We start from the raw sequence: 17,780 nt of genomic DNA, 5'->3' as shown, positions 1-17,780 counted from the left end.
CTTTGCTTTGGGGATTATCTCTTACGGGAAGCACACTGTTGGGGATTTTTGTCCGGTTCCCCAGTCTTAGAATCTTTTCTTTTTAGTAGTTTTCTGCGGCCATTCATTAACATAGCTAGTATTTTGGTGTTAGTTTTCCTGTCATATTTTGTCTTTGTCTTTTTGCTTCTATTGCTTCTTTTTCATGGTATGGTCTGTTTTATCTTGTGCTGTATTCCTTCTGACAGTTGGAAGGTGTGTATTTTATTATTGGTTTTTCTGGAGCCTTTATAACTAAATGTATTAGTCTTTTTTTTTTTTTTAACCTGTACTAGTTGTCTCCCTCCTGAAAGAAATGATTACAAAATTAGTTTACAAATTTGGTCACAATTTTTATCTGCTTTGTGACCGCTTTTTTTGCAGGTAAATTTTCTTGATTTGCCATATTTTTTTTTCTTCTTCCTTTATTTCTCCTCTAGCATCGCTGACTATATATTGTGTGCTGGTGCCTTTTTGAAAGAGGTGAACCTTCTCAGATCAGCATTTGCAAGGAATGAATGCAGAAGGAGGTTCCAGGAAGTGTTTTAGAATGGCTCTCGGGTTCCTGGTAACTTTTAGCTTCTACTCAGACAGCAGAGATCTGCAGCTAAAGGCTTCCCCCAGTCCAGGCCCTTCTTCTCCCGCTTCTGCTTTACCAGCACGCTGCTTCCTGTGAAGATGGCAGGCCTGTGGTTTTCTTAGCCCTGTCCTCCTCTATCCCCCTGACTCCCACTTACCTTCCCATGACTTGCCCACCTCACCCTCAGATGGTTGCCTTGTGTCCATGTGCATATCCCAGAGGTAGCTCCCACTGCCGGACCACGTACCCTGTTCCCATTGTTCCTGATTAGGAATCATAGGGTTTTTCCTTCAGTGAGTGCCAGCTAAGAGAAATCTGCCGGCTATATCTCAGATCTACAGCCACAGGTGTCTTCTGTAGGTGCTTTCTCACACCCCGTTTGATCGTCACTGCTTTTGGCAGCCCTTTACTGTTTTTGGCAGCCTCTCCTGATTAGTTGTGGTTCGGGTTACAAATGTGTTCTAGTTTTGCCGAAGACAGAATTTGCATTTCTTTTTCTCTTTCTCCTTTATTTTGGGTGATTTGGGATATGAAAAGATGTAACTTTATTCTGCTTATGTGTTCTGGTATTCCTCCAGATTAAACATTAGCCAGAGCTATCTAGATAGAGTTAGCATGAGCTGGAGCTGGGGTCTGACATAGGAAGGAAAGACAATGGGAGGTAAGAATAAAGTAGGAGGGTTAACAAAGAAATCCACAGTATTCCTGCCTGTGCTGTGTGGCAGCAGAGTTCTTTTCCTCTCTACCTGCACTTTGGTTGGACGTTTGCCGCTGTTTGGGTGGGAGGTCATGGCCACACAGCAGGAAATGAAAATTGCCAGTCTCCTGTCCTGTCTCAGGGCAAGTCTTTCTGAGCCCAGCAGTACTCAGGCCAGGGGTGGGGAAGGCACCTGCCTCTGCTCCGGATGTGCTGCAGGGCTCAGCTCTCCATCACTGCCCGCCCCAGGGCCCATCCAAGCACCCTGGCTTCTGGTTGGTCTCCTGTTGGATGATGGCAGAATTAATGTTGTTATCGGTGTTTATATGCCCAAAGAAAGAGCTTGCCCCTCCAATGGGAAGGGGTTCATTTAGGATACCTAGGGAATAGAGCCAGAGAGGAAAACCTTTCTGCAGTCTCAGGCCAGCCTTTCATTATTATTGTCTCTGATTCCTACGTCACCTGGAGGGAGGCATTTTATCCCCATTTTACAGATAAGGAAACTAGAGTCTTGGAGAGGCTGAGAGAACTTCCTGTGGACACACAGCTAAGAGATGGGGGGAGGAGTTTGGATGCAGTTCTGTTTGGTTCTAGAGCCTGAACGCTAGCTCCCTTTTCCCCTTGCTTCTTGCTCACCTTCCCGTGGAGACCCCATCGCATCCTCAGATAGTTGCCTCAGATAGTTAGTTGTGTTGGTGGTGTCCATGTCCCTGGGTGACTTTGCTGGATCCTCACTCTGTGCCTTGCTTCTCAACCCTGACTGCTCTTTAGATTCTATTTAAGCTCCCCAGGGCAGCCAGGGAGGGGAAACAATGGGCCACACCTTATGTGTCTTCAGCCCCTATGTCTTGGAAAACTGTATCCACCCAGCCTTGACACAGAATTTGTCCCCTGGGATCAAATGCACTTGGATTCTTCTCCAGGTTCAGTGATCTTGGGCAAGTCATTTAACTTCTCTGGGTTCAGTTCATATTTCTAAAATAAAGTTGCCTAGGATTGCTCTACGTACAGAAGAACACAGACTCTGAAGCCAGATGACCTTGGTTTGAATTTCGGCTCAGCCCCTTATGAGCTGTGGGACTTTAATTACTAATCTTCTCTCTGCTTTTTAGTTTTCTCATCTATAAAGTGGGGATAATAATGTATATGTCTTATAGGGAAGTCTAAGGGATTAAATGTGCTAATAAATGTAAATCGTTTCGAACAGTATCTGGCGTACAGCAAGTACTAAGTGCCAGATATTTTATTAATTAATCATTATTATTAATGCATGCAAAGGGCTCAGCCAAAGCATGGGCATAAATGGCTGTAAATGCCGCTGTTATAACCCATGCCCTTTGCTTCCTTCCAGGAGCTTGGGCCCCTGCCCCAGCCCAGTAGAGGCTGTGGAGGTGCACCATCTGGAAGCCTGGTTCCTAGGCTCCTGGTCCATCCGTGGCTGCGGGGAGTGGCAGCTCCCACAAGGTAGCGGTGGCCTGCAGCGGTGGCCCCCTCCAGGCAGTGAAGCATGGGCCAGAAGCTCTCCGGGAGCCTCAAGTCGGTGGAGGTTCGAGAGCCGGCGCTGCGTCCGGCCAAACGGGAGCTGCGGGGAGCAGAGCTAGGGCGGCCGGCACGGCTGGACCAGCTGCTGGACATGCCGGAGGCCGGGCTGGCTGTGCAGCTACGGCACGCGTGGAACCCCGAGGACCGCTCGCTCAATGTCTTCGTCAAGGATGATGACCGCCTCACCTTCCACCGGCACCCGGTGGCCCAGAGCACTGACGGTATCCGCGGCAAGGTGGGCCATGCCCGCGGCCTGCACGCCTGGCAGATCCACTGGCCAGCTCGGCAGCGGGGCACTCACGCCGTAGTGGGTGTGGCCACAGCTCGGGCACCCCTGCACTCAGTGGGCTACACAGCGCTAGTGGGCAGTGACGCCGAGTCGTGGGGCTGGGACCTGGGTCGCAGTCGCCTCTATCACGACGGCAAGAACCGGCCCGGAGTGGCCTACCCGGCATTCTTGGGGCCCGAGGAGGCCTTCGCGCTCCCGGACTCACTGCTCGTGGTGCTGGACATGGACGAGGGTACACTCAGCTTCGTCGTGGACGGCCAGTACCTGGGCGTGGCATTCCGTGGTCTCAAGGGCAAGAAGCTGTACCCAGTAGTGAGCGCTGTGTGGGGCCACTGCGAAGTCACCATGCGCTACATCAACGGCCTTGACCGTAAGTGCAGACAGTTGGGGGTGGGGAGCAGGGAGGAAGTGGGTTTCAGAGCCTGCCTGTGCCTAGCAAAGTCGAGCTGGGGAAGGAGGCAGGATGCAGGTGAGGCCCTGCCCTCCATCAGCACTTGGGACCGTCCTCCCATGTGAGAATGTGATTAGAACGTGGACTCTGGGGCCATGCTCTTCTGTTTTATTCTTAACTGTCCTTAGCTGGCTAAGTGATCTTGGGCTGTGCCTCAGTTTCCCAATCTGCAAAAGTGGTGCAGTGTTGGTAATCTTGGTCGGGGTCGTTGTGAGGAATAAATGAAATAATAATGTATGTGACGTGCTTAGAACAGTGCCTGGCATCTAGTAAGGGCTTCGAGTGTTGACACTAATTGTGAATCTTTCAGTATATGTAAGGGTTATGCCAAATGGTATCTCCTGTGTGCCCAGCCTCATGCTCACCTCAGAAAGGCAGTGGCAAGTAGAAGGTACATTCTCTGTACTTGAATGCACTGGAGTTACTGATAAGTAATAATAATAATAACCATTGTTCATTGACCACCTATTGTATTCAGGGCTGGAACCCAAATTCTAGCTTTTCCTGGTGAACTGTCAAAGAGGGCAGCTACCTCTCCTCTCTAGCTGATCATTGTCTCATGGGAATAAGTGCTGCAAGTTGTAGAATTTTCTAATTTTTCCAAGAGGATCCAGAAATCTAGATTTTGTGAATTATCCCAGTTTTAAAGTTGGCAGCTACTGCGAACACCATGTGGGCCAACAAGACACCCTTGTAGGCGACAGACAAGTCCACAGGCTGCTAGGTTCGACCCCTGACAACTCTAAGGCCTCCTCTCATTTGGTATATACATAGTCATCCAGTGAGGCAGCTTAAAAATCATAGTAACAAAAATGGTTGTTGGTTTTAGGAGGGAGTCACTTGGGAAGGCAGGGTGGTCTCTGGACAGAGGCACATGTGGCCACCTAAGCCGAGACGATGAGTGGGACCTTGAGGAATCACATATTCCTTATCTAAACAGATGTCCTGTCACACCCCTGACGAAGCTCACAGGGGTGGGTACTTAGAGCCAGAATTCCAGTTTATTCATTTTAAAGGAGAGATATAATTGCCGCATTCCAGAGATGAGAAAACTGAAGGGCGGAGCTACAGAGAGCCAGAATGGGCTTAACCCAGGTCTGTCAGTCTCTGAAGCCCACTCTTTTCTCATGCTTCCCCCTTCAGTTGAAGAACTGAGAGTAACACCCCAGAAAAGAAATCCAGAACAAGATTTTACTCAAGTAGGATTTACATTTACTCTCGAGCACAGGGTGGGTTGACTGTTTTCGAGGGTGACAGGCCAATAGACAGTGGCCGGTATGTTCAACTCTCTGGTAGCATTGGCGACACTCTCGCTCATATTTCATTTTCATGGTTGTCAGACTCAGATTGCCATTGAATGGCATGACGTCATTCTGTTTTCTCTGATTGACTGGTTCAGTCGAGGAGCGGATAAGTGTGTCCTGAGAAGGCGAGTTTAGTGTCCTCCCAGTGCCTTGTGGAGAGTGTCTGGATCCCTCAGAGACACGGTGACCAGGCAAACCCCAGGGCTGAGAAAACCAACACCAACAAGACTGTTTTTAAACCAGAATTGATCACTGTGCTAGAAGGGTAGACTCGGTATGCCAAAGCTCTGGTGTCTGATGGGCCTCATTTCCAGCTTCATGCCCAACACTCCGTGGCTCTGTGTCTTCAGTGAGTCATACTAACGCCTTATAACTCATTTTACTCATCTGTAAAATGGGACAGTATTAGGTCTCTTTCATAGCTACAGTGAGATCTTGTGTGGTGGCACCACTAATATGGTAGCTGGGATTAAAGGCTGATATTGAAACCCGGTGGGGGCTACCTGAGCCAACAGTTGGGGCCCCAAGGTGGGCTTCCTCTTGGGTATTGACTCACACTTGGGTATTATCTGTTGCTTGGTTTTCAGGTACAAAGCTAAGGCGCTAACAAGGTTGCAGTCAGTGGCTCCTCACACATGATAGGATCGGGAGCAATGAAGTCATGGTGGCCTCCTTGGTGCACTGCTGGGGGTCTGGGTGGGAAGGGACAGTTGTGTTTGGGGCATTGTGAGCTCTTGGATCCTTCAGGTGGCCAGAGAAACTTGAGACTAAGATTTGGAGGGTTCCATCCTCCTCTCCACAGGCAGTGATTTTTCAGGTTGGCTGAAGCTGGAATGCCTGTCTGGGAGTCAAAGGAAGGCCAGAATGTCAAGCCTGTGTCATCTCCCATTCTGCAACAGGATTGGTTTGTCTGCTATGGCGCTGGCCTATTGTCCAGATGGGAGTAATATTCTCTATCTCAGGCAGAGTGTGACTGCAGAAATGGGGAGCTCAACTTTTCTGGGCTTCGAAAGGCCCATGGTCAGTGAGACGAGCTCTGACCACTGGGTGGGCCATAGGATAGGCTGCAGTGCGGTCTGATGATGGCTGTTTGGGAAGGGACTGTGTGATGCCTGTACCTGGTGACTTGTGCTGAAGCCCACCAGGGCAGCGGTCTTCAACCTTTTTGGCACCAGGAACCAGTGCTCCTATGAGAATCTAATGCCTGATGATCTGAGGTGGAGCTGAGGTGGTGATGCTAGTGGCAGGGAGTGGCTGCAAATACAGATGAAGCTTCACTTGCTCACCCTGCCACTCACCTCCTGCTGTGCGACCCGGTTCCTAACAAGTGACAGACTGGTACTAGTCGGTGGCCCAGGGGTTGGGGACCCCTTTGTACCAGTGGATTCCTGGGCACTGGGGAGGTTTGGCCCCAGGGAGCTTCTAGGCAGGAAAGGTAACCCAAGACGGGGTTCTATACCTGAGAAGAGTTCTGACAACACTGGTTGTGGAATGATGGCAGGTCCCCAAACTCAGACCCTACTGGGATGAGGGAGACCACAGTTGGAGACAGGCTCAGGACCAGAAAGGTGGGGCCACTCTCTGGGGTTGCTTCCACATGTGATCATGGGGGCAGAACTCTGCCCAGGGCACAGCACAGACCTCGGCACTCACCAGGAGGCCGTGGACAATGATCACTCCTCTCTCTCAATCTCATTGTTCTCCTTTGTAAAATAGGCATGATACAGGTTGCCAGCATGGAGCAGACACACAGCAATTAGTGCTCACTGCGTCGATTTACTGGGTGAGCTGGGCCAAGTCCTGAGGTTCACCTATGGATTAAAACCAAAATTGCCTTCATAGGTGTTTCTCTTCTAATGTGACAGAAATAAGTTAATGGATATCATTTTCTCAATTGTTGAAGTTTTATGACTGTAAAAGCAAGACTTAGAAAGGACTAACCACATTTAACTCCGAAGCATGAATTCGTTGAGAGCAAGAGCTCCTGGGAGTGCATTTTTCTATTGCAGATGTGTTTCTTCAGCTCTGCCATGGAGTGAAACCACTCAGCATCTCCAGGTTTACTGCAAAGAGCTGCGGGATGCCCAGGGGCTCAACCACCTGAGTGAGCTGAGAAGCATAGAACCGGGGTCAGACAAGTGGGCAAGCTGTCTCCAGATGACGGGATCCAGGGCCCAAATAATTACAACAGCAATAACGCCACTAAAAACTAATATTTAACGTAGTGCTTAATCTGTGCTGGGCTTTATTCTAAGCACTTTACAAACCCAACTCACTTAATCCTTGTAACAACTTTGAACGGATACCTATATTATCATCTTCATTTTACAATGAAGAAATTGAGGCACAGAGAGCTTGAGTAAGTTGCTCAAGGTCACACAGCTTGTAACTAGGGAAACCAGGATTCGCACTGAGGCAGACTGGTGCAGTGAGCCTCTTGTGGAGACATTTGCAGTAGGCAAGGAGGGAAGAGAATGGACAGGAGAGGCTGCTCTACCACCAGGTACAGTAAAGTGTGGGACCCTCTCCTTCAGCTGTGAGTTTGGGTGAGGCCCTGAGATGTTTGCTATCCCCATCATTTTTGTCCTCCCACAGACTTCATCTCCAGCCCTCAAAGCTCTTGGCTCAGCACAGAGCTCTGCAGGGTGTTCAAAAAGCTAGTTGCATAAAGACAGCCCCAGCAGCGGCTGTGAATCAGGCATGCTTTGGTTGCTAACAGGATAATGTCATTGAAAATGTCCCAACCACTGTGAGGTTAGGCCCCTGGGGTGGGCCAGGCCTTTGGAATCTGCTCTGGACTAGTTTCTGGAATTGCTCCCAGGCTCAGGCTCCCGGCTCCTCCTCCATGCTGGCTGCCAGGAAGGCTGACACACCCACTTTTTCTCCTGTCTCGGAGTTCTTGGGTGGTGAGTGGTGCTTTGAGAGACCCAGGAAATGGAGAGGAGCCACAGACACAGACAAGCAGGCTTGGAGTCCCAAGTAGCTTTCATTTGGGGGTCATAATAATTATACTTTCTCTCGATACCACCCATGTTCCGTGCCCCGGGCCCGGTGTTTTACTCATTTTGCTCTATTTTTTTTTTTTTTTTGTCCAAGCAACAAACCTTGAGGCAATGTGACTGTTATTATTCCATTTTATAGATGAGGAAACTGAATCTTGGGGAGGTGAAGAATTTGCCCACACAACTGGCAAGTAGCAGAGCTGTGCTTAAACCCAGATCATAACTGCCCCTGTGCCCTGCCCCCTGCTGCCTGGGCCAGCTCTGCCTCCACTGCCCACCCAACAGGGCCTTATTCCACAGAGCAGGTGTCGGCGCCCTGGGCTCACCTTCCAGGGGAGTGGAGAGTGAGAACCACAGGATCTCGGTCCTGTTAGCGAGGGCTTGTCCGCCTATATCAAGGTGGAGAAATTGTATTTGCAGACGTAGTTCCTAGATGGTTTAATTGATCTGCCAACATGTATTTATTGGCGCAATGGCTCAGCAGAGGAGACTGGCGGCCAGCCAAGGTTTCTGGTATTGATGAAGGCCAGAGAGAGTTTTCTGCCAGGATGACTGCAAGGACACCGTCCCCTTGCCAAAGCTGTCCTTTCAGCCTGTGCTGAACTCATGACCTTCCTGCTCAACTCCCACGTGTCTCCTAGGTGACATGATTCTCACAGCCTTGCTGACATCTGGACTCAGCTCCTCTTCCCTCCAGACCCAGGTCCAGGCCCGGTCCCCCTTCACCTCTGCTCTATCATTCTGCCCTGACTTCAGCTCACCCCCAGCCTTCATCCCAGTGCTCTGTCCCCTGTCCCCTGCACCCTCAATTCAGTGCTGAGTTCTCCCACCCACACCCACACCCCGTTCGCCCCATTCACATGGGTCAGCCTTCTTTCTGCAGGTGAATGTGAAGTTCCTCAGTGCACGGAGGGTGATCCAGAAGGCATGCGTGGGGAAGTAGACAGAGCAGGGACTTTAAAATATGGATGCATTTACTTTTCAAAGGTTAACTGCACGTAGCAGCAAATGTAAATGCTACCAAAGGGTATCCAGTGAAATACCCCCACCCCAAAGCTCCCCATCTCCTCTCCCTGCTGGCAACCACCGTTAGCAGAATCTCATGTGCCCTTCCAGAATTTTATGTCAGAGAAGTTTTACAAAAATGTGATCTTACTGCAAACAGCGGTCTGCATCTAGTTTTCCCCTTTGATGTATCTTTGTGATTATTTAGTATAAGTAACATAGAGTTGCCTCATTATGGCTGTATCATAATTTAATCATTTCGTCTCCTATTTTTTGCTATTTAGACAATTTCCAATCTCAGAGAACTTTCGATCCTGATTTGAATCCTGTTTCTGCCCCATCCTGGCTAATTCACTTCCTCAGACTTTAGTTTTCCCATCTATGCAGTGGAAATAATTATATGTACATTGCAGAGTCACTGTGTTAGAACTGATGCAGAAATGAAGCATGGTCCAGCCTGTGGCTCGCAGTAGATGCCCGGTGGAAGGGAGCTCTTGACATTACTGTGCTTATCCTGCATTACCAATTGTAGCATGCCCGGTGCTAAGCTTATCTTGGGCACGGGATGAATGCTTGTGAATGATTTAGTTTCTAGTTTAAAATACAGTAGAATTGTATTAATTTGCTATTAAGGAGGCTTCAAACACACTGTTGGATTAAGATCCTTTCAGCTGTGTAATCCAGTCAGCCCTCACATAGAGTGTATGTTAGCGCAGTCACACCCCTGGGCCCCTTACTTGCACAGAGCAGGTCTATACTAAGTGTGTTTTGCTGTTTTATTATTGCTGCAGCTGCTACTGCTGAAAATGGTAGCTCTTTGAGGTGGTGACTATATTTTTGCTTTCTCTACTATCCCCCCATAGCACTCCTTGGAACAGAGTACATAGTAGCTGCTCAGTAAATGCACATTAATGTTCTGGTCTCCCATGAGCTTTTCTTTTCTGCATTGCAACAGGACTTGAGTCAAAGTTGGCTTAAGTAGAGGAGTCCTGGCTATCAGCTGCCACCACCTTGAAAACCTGACCCCTGAATGACCCATTCTTACCTCTCATTGTGTGCCATGTACAGCACATCTGTCCTCACAGGCAGGTCAAGCAGAGGCTGCAAGATGGGCCCACTGATTCAACTCAGGATCTTAAATTTCAGAAACCGGTCTCTATCTTCTGTTTTTCACAGAAAGAAACAGATTTTTAGCTGAAAAAAAAGGGTTCACTTAGACACCTTGGCCCTGATTTGAGGTTTTTTGTTGTTGTTGTTGTTTTGTTTTTTTGGGTTTTTTTTCACGGTTAACAAAGTCGTGAGTAGGTTCAATCTAGGAAGTCCTGCCTGCAGGAAGGGGGCTTTGAACCCCAGGCCCAGTCAGGATGAGTACGGAGAGAGGACACTGGAAACAATATGCTACCACCATCTTTCCCTTGAGGGCCACAGTGTGACATCATGGGAAGAGCTGGGGCTCAGGGGTCTCCTAGCCCTGGACTCAATCTTGCGTTGGTTGCTAATTAGCAACCCCGAGTGAGTCACTTCACACCTGAGCTTCAGTTCTCTCATTTGTAATAGCAATAGAAATTTACTTTGCCATGAGGCATCAGGTTCCTGGATAATACATAGAAAGTGACTAGGCTAGTGCCTGGCACCTAGTAGTTACTGAAAAAGGTAGGTTTAAAAATTGCCAGTAATGACTTTTATAACTCTCATAAATTGATAAAATTACTTAAGTGTTATTAAATGTGGAAATAATTATTGTTATCAAACTTGGGTCCACGTTGTGAAATTTGAGGGACGGCACATCAGAGAATACATTGGTTTGGGGAAGTTTTTGACTCTTTTCTCTTTAAGATACAGGATGGAAATGCCAACTGAGGTTCAAAGGCCACTGTGAGATTGTCACAAATGAGCTGGGAGTATTTAGCCTTCCCTAAGAGCAGTTTTATAGGTTCCCAGCTAAATGACTGGTTCGAGCGTTTTTAGCTCCCGGTGGTGACTTACAAAGATGTCCAAACAGGCGGTGTCCCGCCCAGCTATATCCATATGTATATTTAGTGGGCATGAGTTGCTGAGGCGGTGGGCCTGAGGGCCAGCATCTGCCTCCAAACAGATGTTACTAGGCCTGGCTGTGGGCTAGCCGCTACTGGACCTTTAGAGGAAAGAGAAGCGGGGGAAGAGGTTGCTGGACTCTGCTTTTCAGGGCCTGCAAGGAGGGTAAAGGCAGGCCCCAGGCACTGGGGCTGGAACAGATACTGTCCCGTAGCCAGTGCAAGACCCCCATTTTATAGGTGTGAGCTAAATGGACCAGAGAGCTGGGAGGACTTGCCCAAAGTCACCTGCTAATTTAAACCCAGGCCTCCGATCCCCCTCGAAATGCACCTTGCCACAAACAGAAGAGTGAGAATTCAATGCAGCTGATGAGTCTGTCTTGAGGAAACCCAACACAGATGATGGAGGACATTGGAGTTTAGGAGAAGAATGATGGGTGGGGGTAAAGGGGCCTGCAGGGCTTCCTAGGGAGTGGGCTTGGAGCTTGGGCAGAATTTAGAATGGTGTTCCCCCAGCTCCACACACACGTACACATGAACGTCCTTGACTTCTCAGTGCCTCTCATTTGCCCAAGACCATGTCCCTACCCCAACTCAGACCATAAAACTGTGGTGTTCAGCATGTCAGAGACCAGAGATAACTGATCTCTCCCATTTACTACTTGGATGACCTGGGCATAAGTTTCCTAACTTCTCATACCTGTAAAGTGGGTATGATGATGGGGCTTACCTTATAGACTTGTTGTCAGCAGTGCTTCTCAAACCTTAATGTGCCTTTAAGTCAGCTGGGGGTCTCTTGTTAAATGCAGATTCTGATTTAGTAGGGCTGGCCGGGGCCCCAGATTCCGCATTTCTGACAAGCTCCTGGGTGATGCTCATGATGCTGCCCGTTGAGGGCAGGGCATAGGGAAAGGCTCCCACCTGCCTGACATGTCCCCTACCATCCACTGCCTAAGCCCATTCTGATCTTACAGCCAAGCTAATCTGCTTACTCCTCCATGGCTTTGTCCGTGCTGACCTCTTTGGAAATGGCCCGCTTTCTTGGCTTCAACAAGGCCCAGCGCTGCCTAGCCTGGCCCTGACCACCGCCCTTCTTGCCTGTCTGATGCGAGGACAATTACCTTCTGCATCCCCTCCCTTTCCTATCCAGCCCAACTTCTCTCTTGTTCTCATCTTCCCCAACCACCGCCTGACTCAGTTTATGTGTTCTGGAACCCAAATTCTCACAGTTGCCAGCAAGGTCAACACAAGTAAATCCACACTATTATCCATGAATTTCCCATGAGAGCCACTTTGTTTGGGAAGGGATTACTGCAAATAGAAACAGCTCTTTGTTAAACAGTCATTGATTGAGCGTTTACAAAAGGCCAGACATGGTCAGCACTGCTTGCACATCATCTTCTTTAAACCTCCATGGCTGTGTACAATGCTAGTAAGCACCCTCTGCACATTAGCTCATTTAATCCCCATGGATGAGGAGAAGATATGGTCCTCCCACTTCACACTCGAGGAGACTGAGGCTGATGGTGACGAGGAGCCCGCTCATGGCACATGCTTGGGAGGCAGCCATCCGCTGATTTGAATCCAGGCCTCAAACTCCAGCGCCCACACCGCTAACCTCCACACCACAAGGGTCACAGTGAGTGCTTCGTGGCTTTGTGGGTGGTCCTGAGCCTTAGCTTTAGTATGTTTAGCAGAAGGGTTTATGAAGCTGCCAACTGTAGCTCCCACTGCCACAGCATTTAAACACTCTTAAATACAGTACCGCCAAGCTGCATGCATTCTCACCCCTGATGATTGGAATTGGTGCTGACTCTGAGTGGGTGCTGCTTGGGAAAGCCATGAATAGAATAAGCAAATTTGCAAGAGGATGTTTAAATGACTGGGAGAGCAAATGGCCCGCTAGGCAGGCGGCAGCATTTGTTTGCCTATGGTCAGGAAGCCAGCTGATCCTCCCAGTCTTGTCCCTTGGTTGAGGCGAAGGGGTAGTTAGCGTGAGTTAGGGCCCTAGCCCAGACACTAATAAGGCTGCTTGTCTGCGGCTTTCCATAATTCAAGTTAAGCCTGTGCCATTTAATAGCCCTTCTTCATCAGATCTTCCAGGACTCGGTGCCTCCTTAATGATTTATTTGCTTGGGATGAAATTAAGCCGAGACAGTGTGAGCTTGGAAAATACTGCCATCTGGTTCTCCCCACTTCTTTATCCTCCTGGCGGCTGCCTCTATAAATAGAGCTGCAAGCCCCACTTTGTGACCCGACTGCTGGGAGCTCCGATGAGCACAGGCTGTCCCGTCACAGGGACCACACTTGATGGGGCACCTGCTGCCCCTCATCTCTCCCACCTCCAAGGCTGGTGACCCTATTGGGGAGCCAAGAGGCCAGAGCTGCCAGCAAAGACTTTGTCATCCCGGCTTAGAATCATTTAAATAGAAGCATTTGAGTTGATCCATTTGGAGCCACAGCCATGTTCCAGATCTTGTCTTATTTTCTGTTTCTTCCTTAAAATGCGGATGTCCCAGGATGAGAGCAGGATGCTTCTGGTGTTTAGTGAGGTAGATGACAGACAGCTCTCTGCTTGATGTCTGAGCTTTGCTAGAAAAGGCACGTTCTTCTGCCTAAGAGTGGCCGCTTCTGGAGTAAGGGGCCAGAGTCACAGTCAAGGGCCACTCCCAGAGCTCACCCAGAGGCTGTTGGGGCTCCTTTGGAAATCCAGAACCCGGGAGACCCAAGTAGCCTCAGAAAAGGGGCTGAGCCTAAGGCTGCATGAGGACTGGGGTGGCGTGGGTAACAGGAGTGTGCTCAGGCACCTCATTGCTGCCTCAACTGCTTGTCTGCCCCATGGAGGCCCCGCCCAACTATTCCTGACCTCTCTTGTATTTTTCAATTTCCTCACAATTTGGGTGCTCCTTGCCATTAGTTCACCTTGGCCCCGACCCCACCCCTGCACCATGACAGCTTCCACCTCACTGTTAGCTGGCACGTTATCGTCTCAGGTCTTGGTTTAAAGTCTCGAGAATTGCTGGTGGGCCTAATTGCTTCTCAGGTACAGGCTGAGGTTCCCACTGGCCCTCTGATTGGCTGCCTCTGGGTTGGGTTATTCCTGATGGTTCCCTTAGCTGTACAGAGCCCTGGAGCTGGTCACCTCACACACTTGCCTAGACATCAGCATCCATCAAGGAGAGTGTGAAAAACATAGATTTCAGCTGTCTCTCACCTATCAAATCAGGGGTTTTGCAGTGTGTGCGTGTGTGTGTTTTACAAGCTTCCCAGCTGATCATGTCGTCAACCCAGTGCTGGCCAGCAGTGGGCTGTTTGGGATGCGTGGCTAGAAGGAGGCTGCTGGAGTGGACGTGGGTGCAGGGTTATGCAGGGAAGGAGGTACGAGTAGGCTAGCAGTGATGTCTCAGAACCACAGGAACTGGTTGTTAGGAAATACAGTCCCAGGCAGAGCAGGGATCAGGCTCTGAGTCTTGACTGGATCAGGCCTGAGGGACCTGAAGGTTGTTCTTATCAGCTCTGGCACCAAGGAAACAGATGCTTAGTCCCTGTGGCCTCAGTGCCAGTGTTGGGAAAGGGCTACTTTACTCCACTTGTTTCGTCCTGGGGCATCCCAGGGGGCCTCAGGATTGACTTGTGAGTTTTGAGGGAGCACCGCCCGAGGTCAGTCCCTCAACCAGGGTATTGTACTAGGAGCTATGCGTTCTTGCGTGTGCTACTTCTGCACCCTCGAGATGGTGTAGGCACAGCTGGGCGTCCCCTGGGTCACCGCATTTCTCCCCACCTGCGGGGGCTAGGCTGTCCCCTTTGCCCTTGTATCCCAGCACCCGGCACATGGTGAGCTCTCAGTAAGCACTTACCGAATGAATGGCTGGATAACTCGGAGTCTACACAACAGAATGAAAAAGGCACTGAACATTTGTGGGGAAGGTGAGGCCTCTGGAAAGGGCACCCTCTTCCCACAGCCTCTGCACAAAACAGAAAGAGTTTACAAGCCTCTCATTGAAACTTTGGGGAAGGGAATCCTGAGATGTTTCCAATTAGCTAGGAATAGTACATTAAAATTAGCACACCCTGCCCTCAGCCACTGGTTTGATCTGAGTGTAAAGATCTTTCTTCAACAACACAGGGTCCTGTGTGGGCCAGTCTGCTGACTAGCATGGGGAGGGACAGTGACACTAGCCATTGATTCTTTCACTTGGCCTTTGTGAAGGGCCTACCCGGTGTGACCTGGGCCAGGAGCTGGGCTGCAGTGGTGAGCAAGGCGGGCCCAGTTTCCACTCTCTTTGAAGAGTCTGCTTGGGAGCCACAGTCACAATATGAGAGGGTTTTTATCGGTCAGCCAGTCATTCAATGGCTATCTCTTATGTGCCAGGCATTGGGGATATGGTGATGACAACTGAGTGGGAGAAAGAGAAACAGAAGAAAAGCCCAGATAGATGCTGTGGTAAATCTAGATAGAGTTCAATGTGATTAAGAGAATAAATCTGGAGGATATCATGGGGAAGGGGTGTCTCTGAGTTGCTGCCTTGGCCCCCTTTCTGGGGCGGCAGCATTTGAGTGTGGCCTACATGATGAGGTGAGGCAGCTATAGCCGATCTGGGGGAAGAGTGAGTCACTGAGGACCAGCCGGGAAGTCCGTGGCCAACATGGCGGCCAGCAGGGCCGGGTGTGGCGCAGGGGAGAAGTGAGGGCTGTGGGGCTCTGGCTAACATGTGACATTTCCTTCCACCCTCAGACTCAGCCGCTCCACTGTTGTAGAAAAAGTCATAAACAACCTTATTTTAAGAAGCGACACTTGAAGTTTCTTTTCCACTGGGACCTGTCTCCTGGTTTTACAAAATGACACGTTGTTGGAACTCTGGTGAGGGTAGCCTTTGACTGAGGCAGATGTTGCCATTTCCATTTTGCAGATGAGTTGATTGAGGCCCAGAAAATTTGGGAGCCTAGCCCAGGGCACACCGTGAGTGGGAGAGCTGATTTGAACTCCATCTTTTGTTTTTGCACTTTGTCACTGTTCAAGAAGCAAAAGTCTAGGGGAGAGAGAGAGAGAGAGAGAGAGAGAGAGAGAGAGGGAGAGAGAGAGTGTGTGTGTGTGTGTGTGTGTGTGTGTGTGTGTGTGTGTGTGTGTGTGTTTAAGCATAGAGTTCCACAGGTTTACCAAGAACCATCAGACAGTCCAGCCTAGAGAAAGGGCTTCTACAGAGCAGGAGCCCCATGTGGCCTTGCCAAGTCCCCACTCAAGGCTGTTCTTTTGTGTTTTCAAGCTGCTGAATGGGGCGAGAGCAGCACATGGCTGGGGACTTATGGTTCACACGCTCCCCTATCTGGGTGGTAGGCAGGTGACCCTCCTGGGGCTTGGAGCCCACCCCACACCTATACCAGAGGTCTGGGCCACCCACTGTCTACTGTGCTGTGGCTTTTCCACATTCGTGGCTGTGCCTTGGGAAGGGGACACCAGAACAGGTTCTGCTTAGGTGGGCTCTGCCTTCCCCTCTGTCCCCTGGCATGGCAGAGCCCCAAGACTCTGACAGGCCTCTGCTGGCCTGGGTGCTTGTCTCCTCTAGGCTGGGCAAGCCACCCAGGAGGGACATGGTAGGTTGAGGGCTTTGCTTCCATTTTTGCTGGCACAGGCATCCATCCTAAGCTTTTCAAAGTATTTTGCCAAAATGGATAATTCAGATGTGTGAAAGTTGAAAAGCATTCTCCACTTAAACTAACTTGATTTACCCAGAGTCTGGTGTTGGGTGCAAAAGGGGGAAGAAGAGGGATCGGCCTAGAAGGAGCACTGGACTGGGAGCCAGGAAACTTGGTCCAACCTGGTCTATCTTGGCCGCCAGCTATGTGACCTTGGGCAAGTCACCTCCCCTCTCTGTGCCTCTGTTTCTCCATCACAGGAAGGAGGGGGTTGGACAAGATGACCTCGGAGGATCTCCATTATTCATTGGTATCCAATATCAAGAAACTGCACACCTGATTTTTTAGGATGACGGTTTACACTGCTATGCCATCCAGTACAGTAGCCACTAGCCCCATGTGGCTATTTACATTTAAGTTTAAATTAATTAAAATTAAGTCAAATTCATTTCTTCAGTTGCACTAGTCACACTCAAGCGCTCATAGCCACAGAAGCCCGACTCGAGGAGGGTGGATGTAGGAAGAAGATTCAGTGCAGGATACCCATCCAAGGAATGTTGGGCAGCACTACCAGGAAGCCATACAGAATGACCGAGTTCCTAGGTGGGGAGAGCCAGAAGTAGCGGGACAATGACAGGAGGTATGCCAGGAATGTCAAGGAAGAGGATCTGGGGCACAGCAGGGGTCAGGGGTCCTGCTGGGGGAGGGGCAGCCTCAGCGGTGGAGGCAACCGCCCAGAACACCTCGGTTCAGGTATGGGAGCAGCATCGCCCTTGCTAGGTCCATGTCCTCGGGTGAAGGCCTGAGCCCACTGAGCCTCCATGTCCTCAGGTGAAAGGGGAGGAATAAGAAACAGGGTTGTTATGGAGATGGAATAAAATCAGATCCTTGAAAACCCTTTATAAACAGTACGGCCCAGATCATGTGAGACTGCTTCACATAGCACCGTGGGTTATTCATTCTGACTTGTCATCATAGGCAGCCCTCACTTGTGATTCGAAGGTATGGGGGTTCCCATCCTTCTCTCCAACCGGGCAGTAGGCTCTTTGGAGAAGAGTATGAGTGTGTTCTTCTTGTGTCCCCCACAGCCCTTAACACACAGGTGGCTTTCTGTCTGCACTCAACAGTGGAACAGACTGCAGTGGAACAGACTAGCGCTGGTGGCCAGCCGCCTGCGGGGCTGTGATGGTTCTTTCCTTCTGACCTGTGGCCTTTCACCAGCACG

At 49.9% G+C, this 17,780-nt stretch overlaps 1 protein-coding gene across 1 annotated transcript in view; it reads left to right on the top strand.

Moving 5' to 3' along the window:
- SPSB4 (splA/ryanodine receptor domain and SOCS box containing 4) overlaps positions 1–17,780 on the top strand; it is a 76,984-nt gene that overhangs the window by 12,378 nt on the left and 46,826 nt on the right. Inside the window, exon 2 of the mRNA XM_006907279.3 lies at positions 2,647–3,496. Coding sequence (XP_006907341.1) covers positions 2,803–3,496 — 694 coding nt within the window. The 5' untranslated portion in view covers positions 2,647–2,802. The remainder of the gene's footprint in view (positions 1–2,646; positions 3,497–17,780) is intronic.

The sequence above is a fragment of the Pteropus alecto genome, unplaced genomic scaffold (assembly GCF_000325575.1).
Source record: "Pteropus alecto unplaced genomic scaffold, ASM32557v1 scaffold92, whole genome shotgun sequence".
NCBI classification, from domain to species: domain Eukaryota; kingdom Metazoa; phylum Chordata; class Mammalia; order Chiroptera; family Pteropodidae; genus Pteropus; species Pteropus alecto.
The sequence above is the reverse complement of the archived record's forward strand: the minus strand, read 5'-3'. Positions and strand labels throughout refer to the sequence as shown.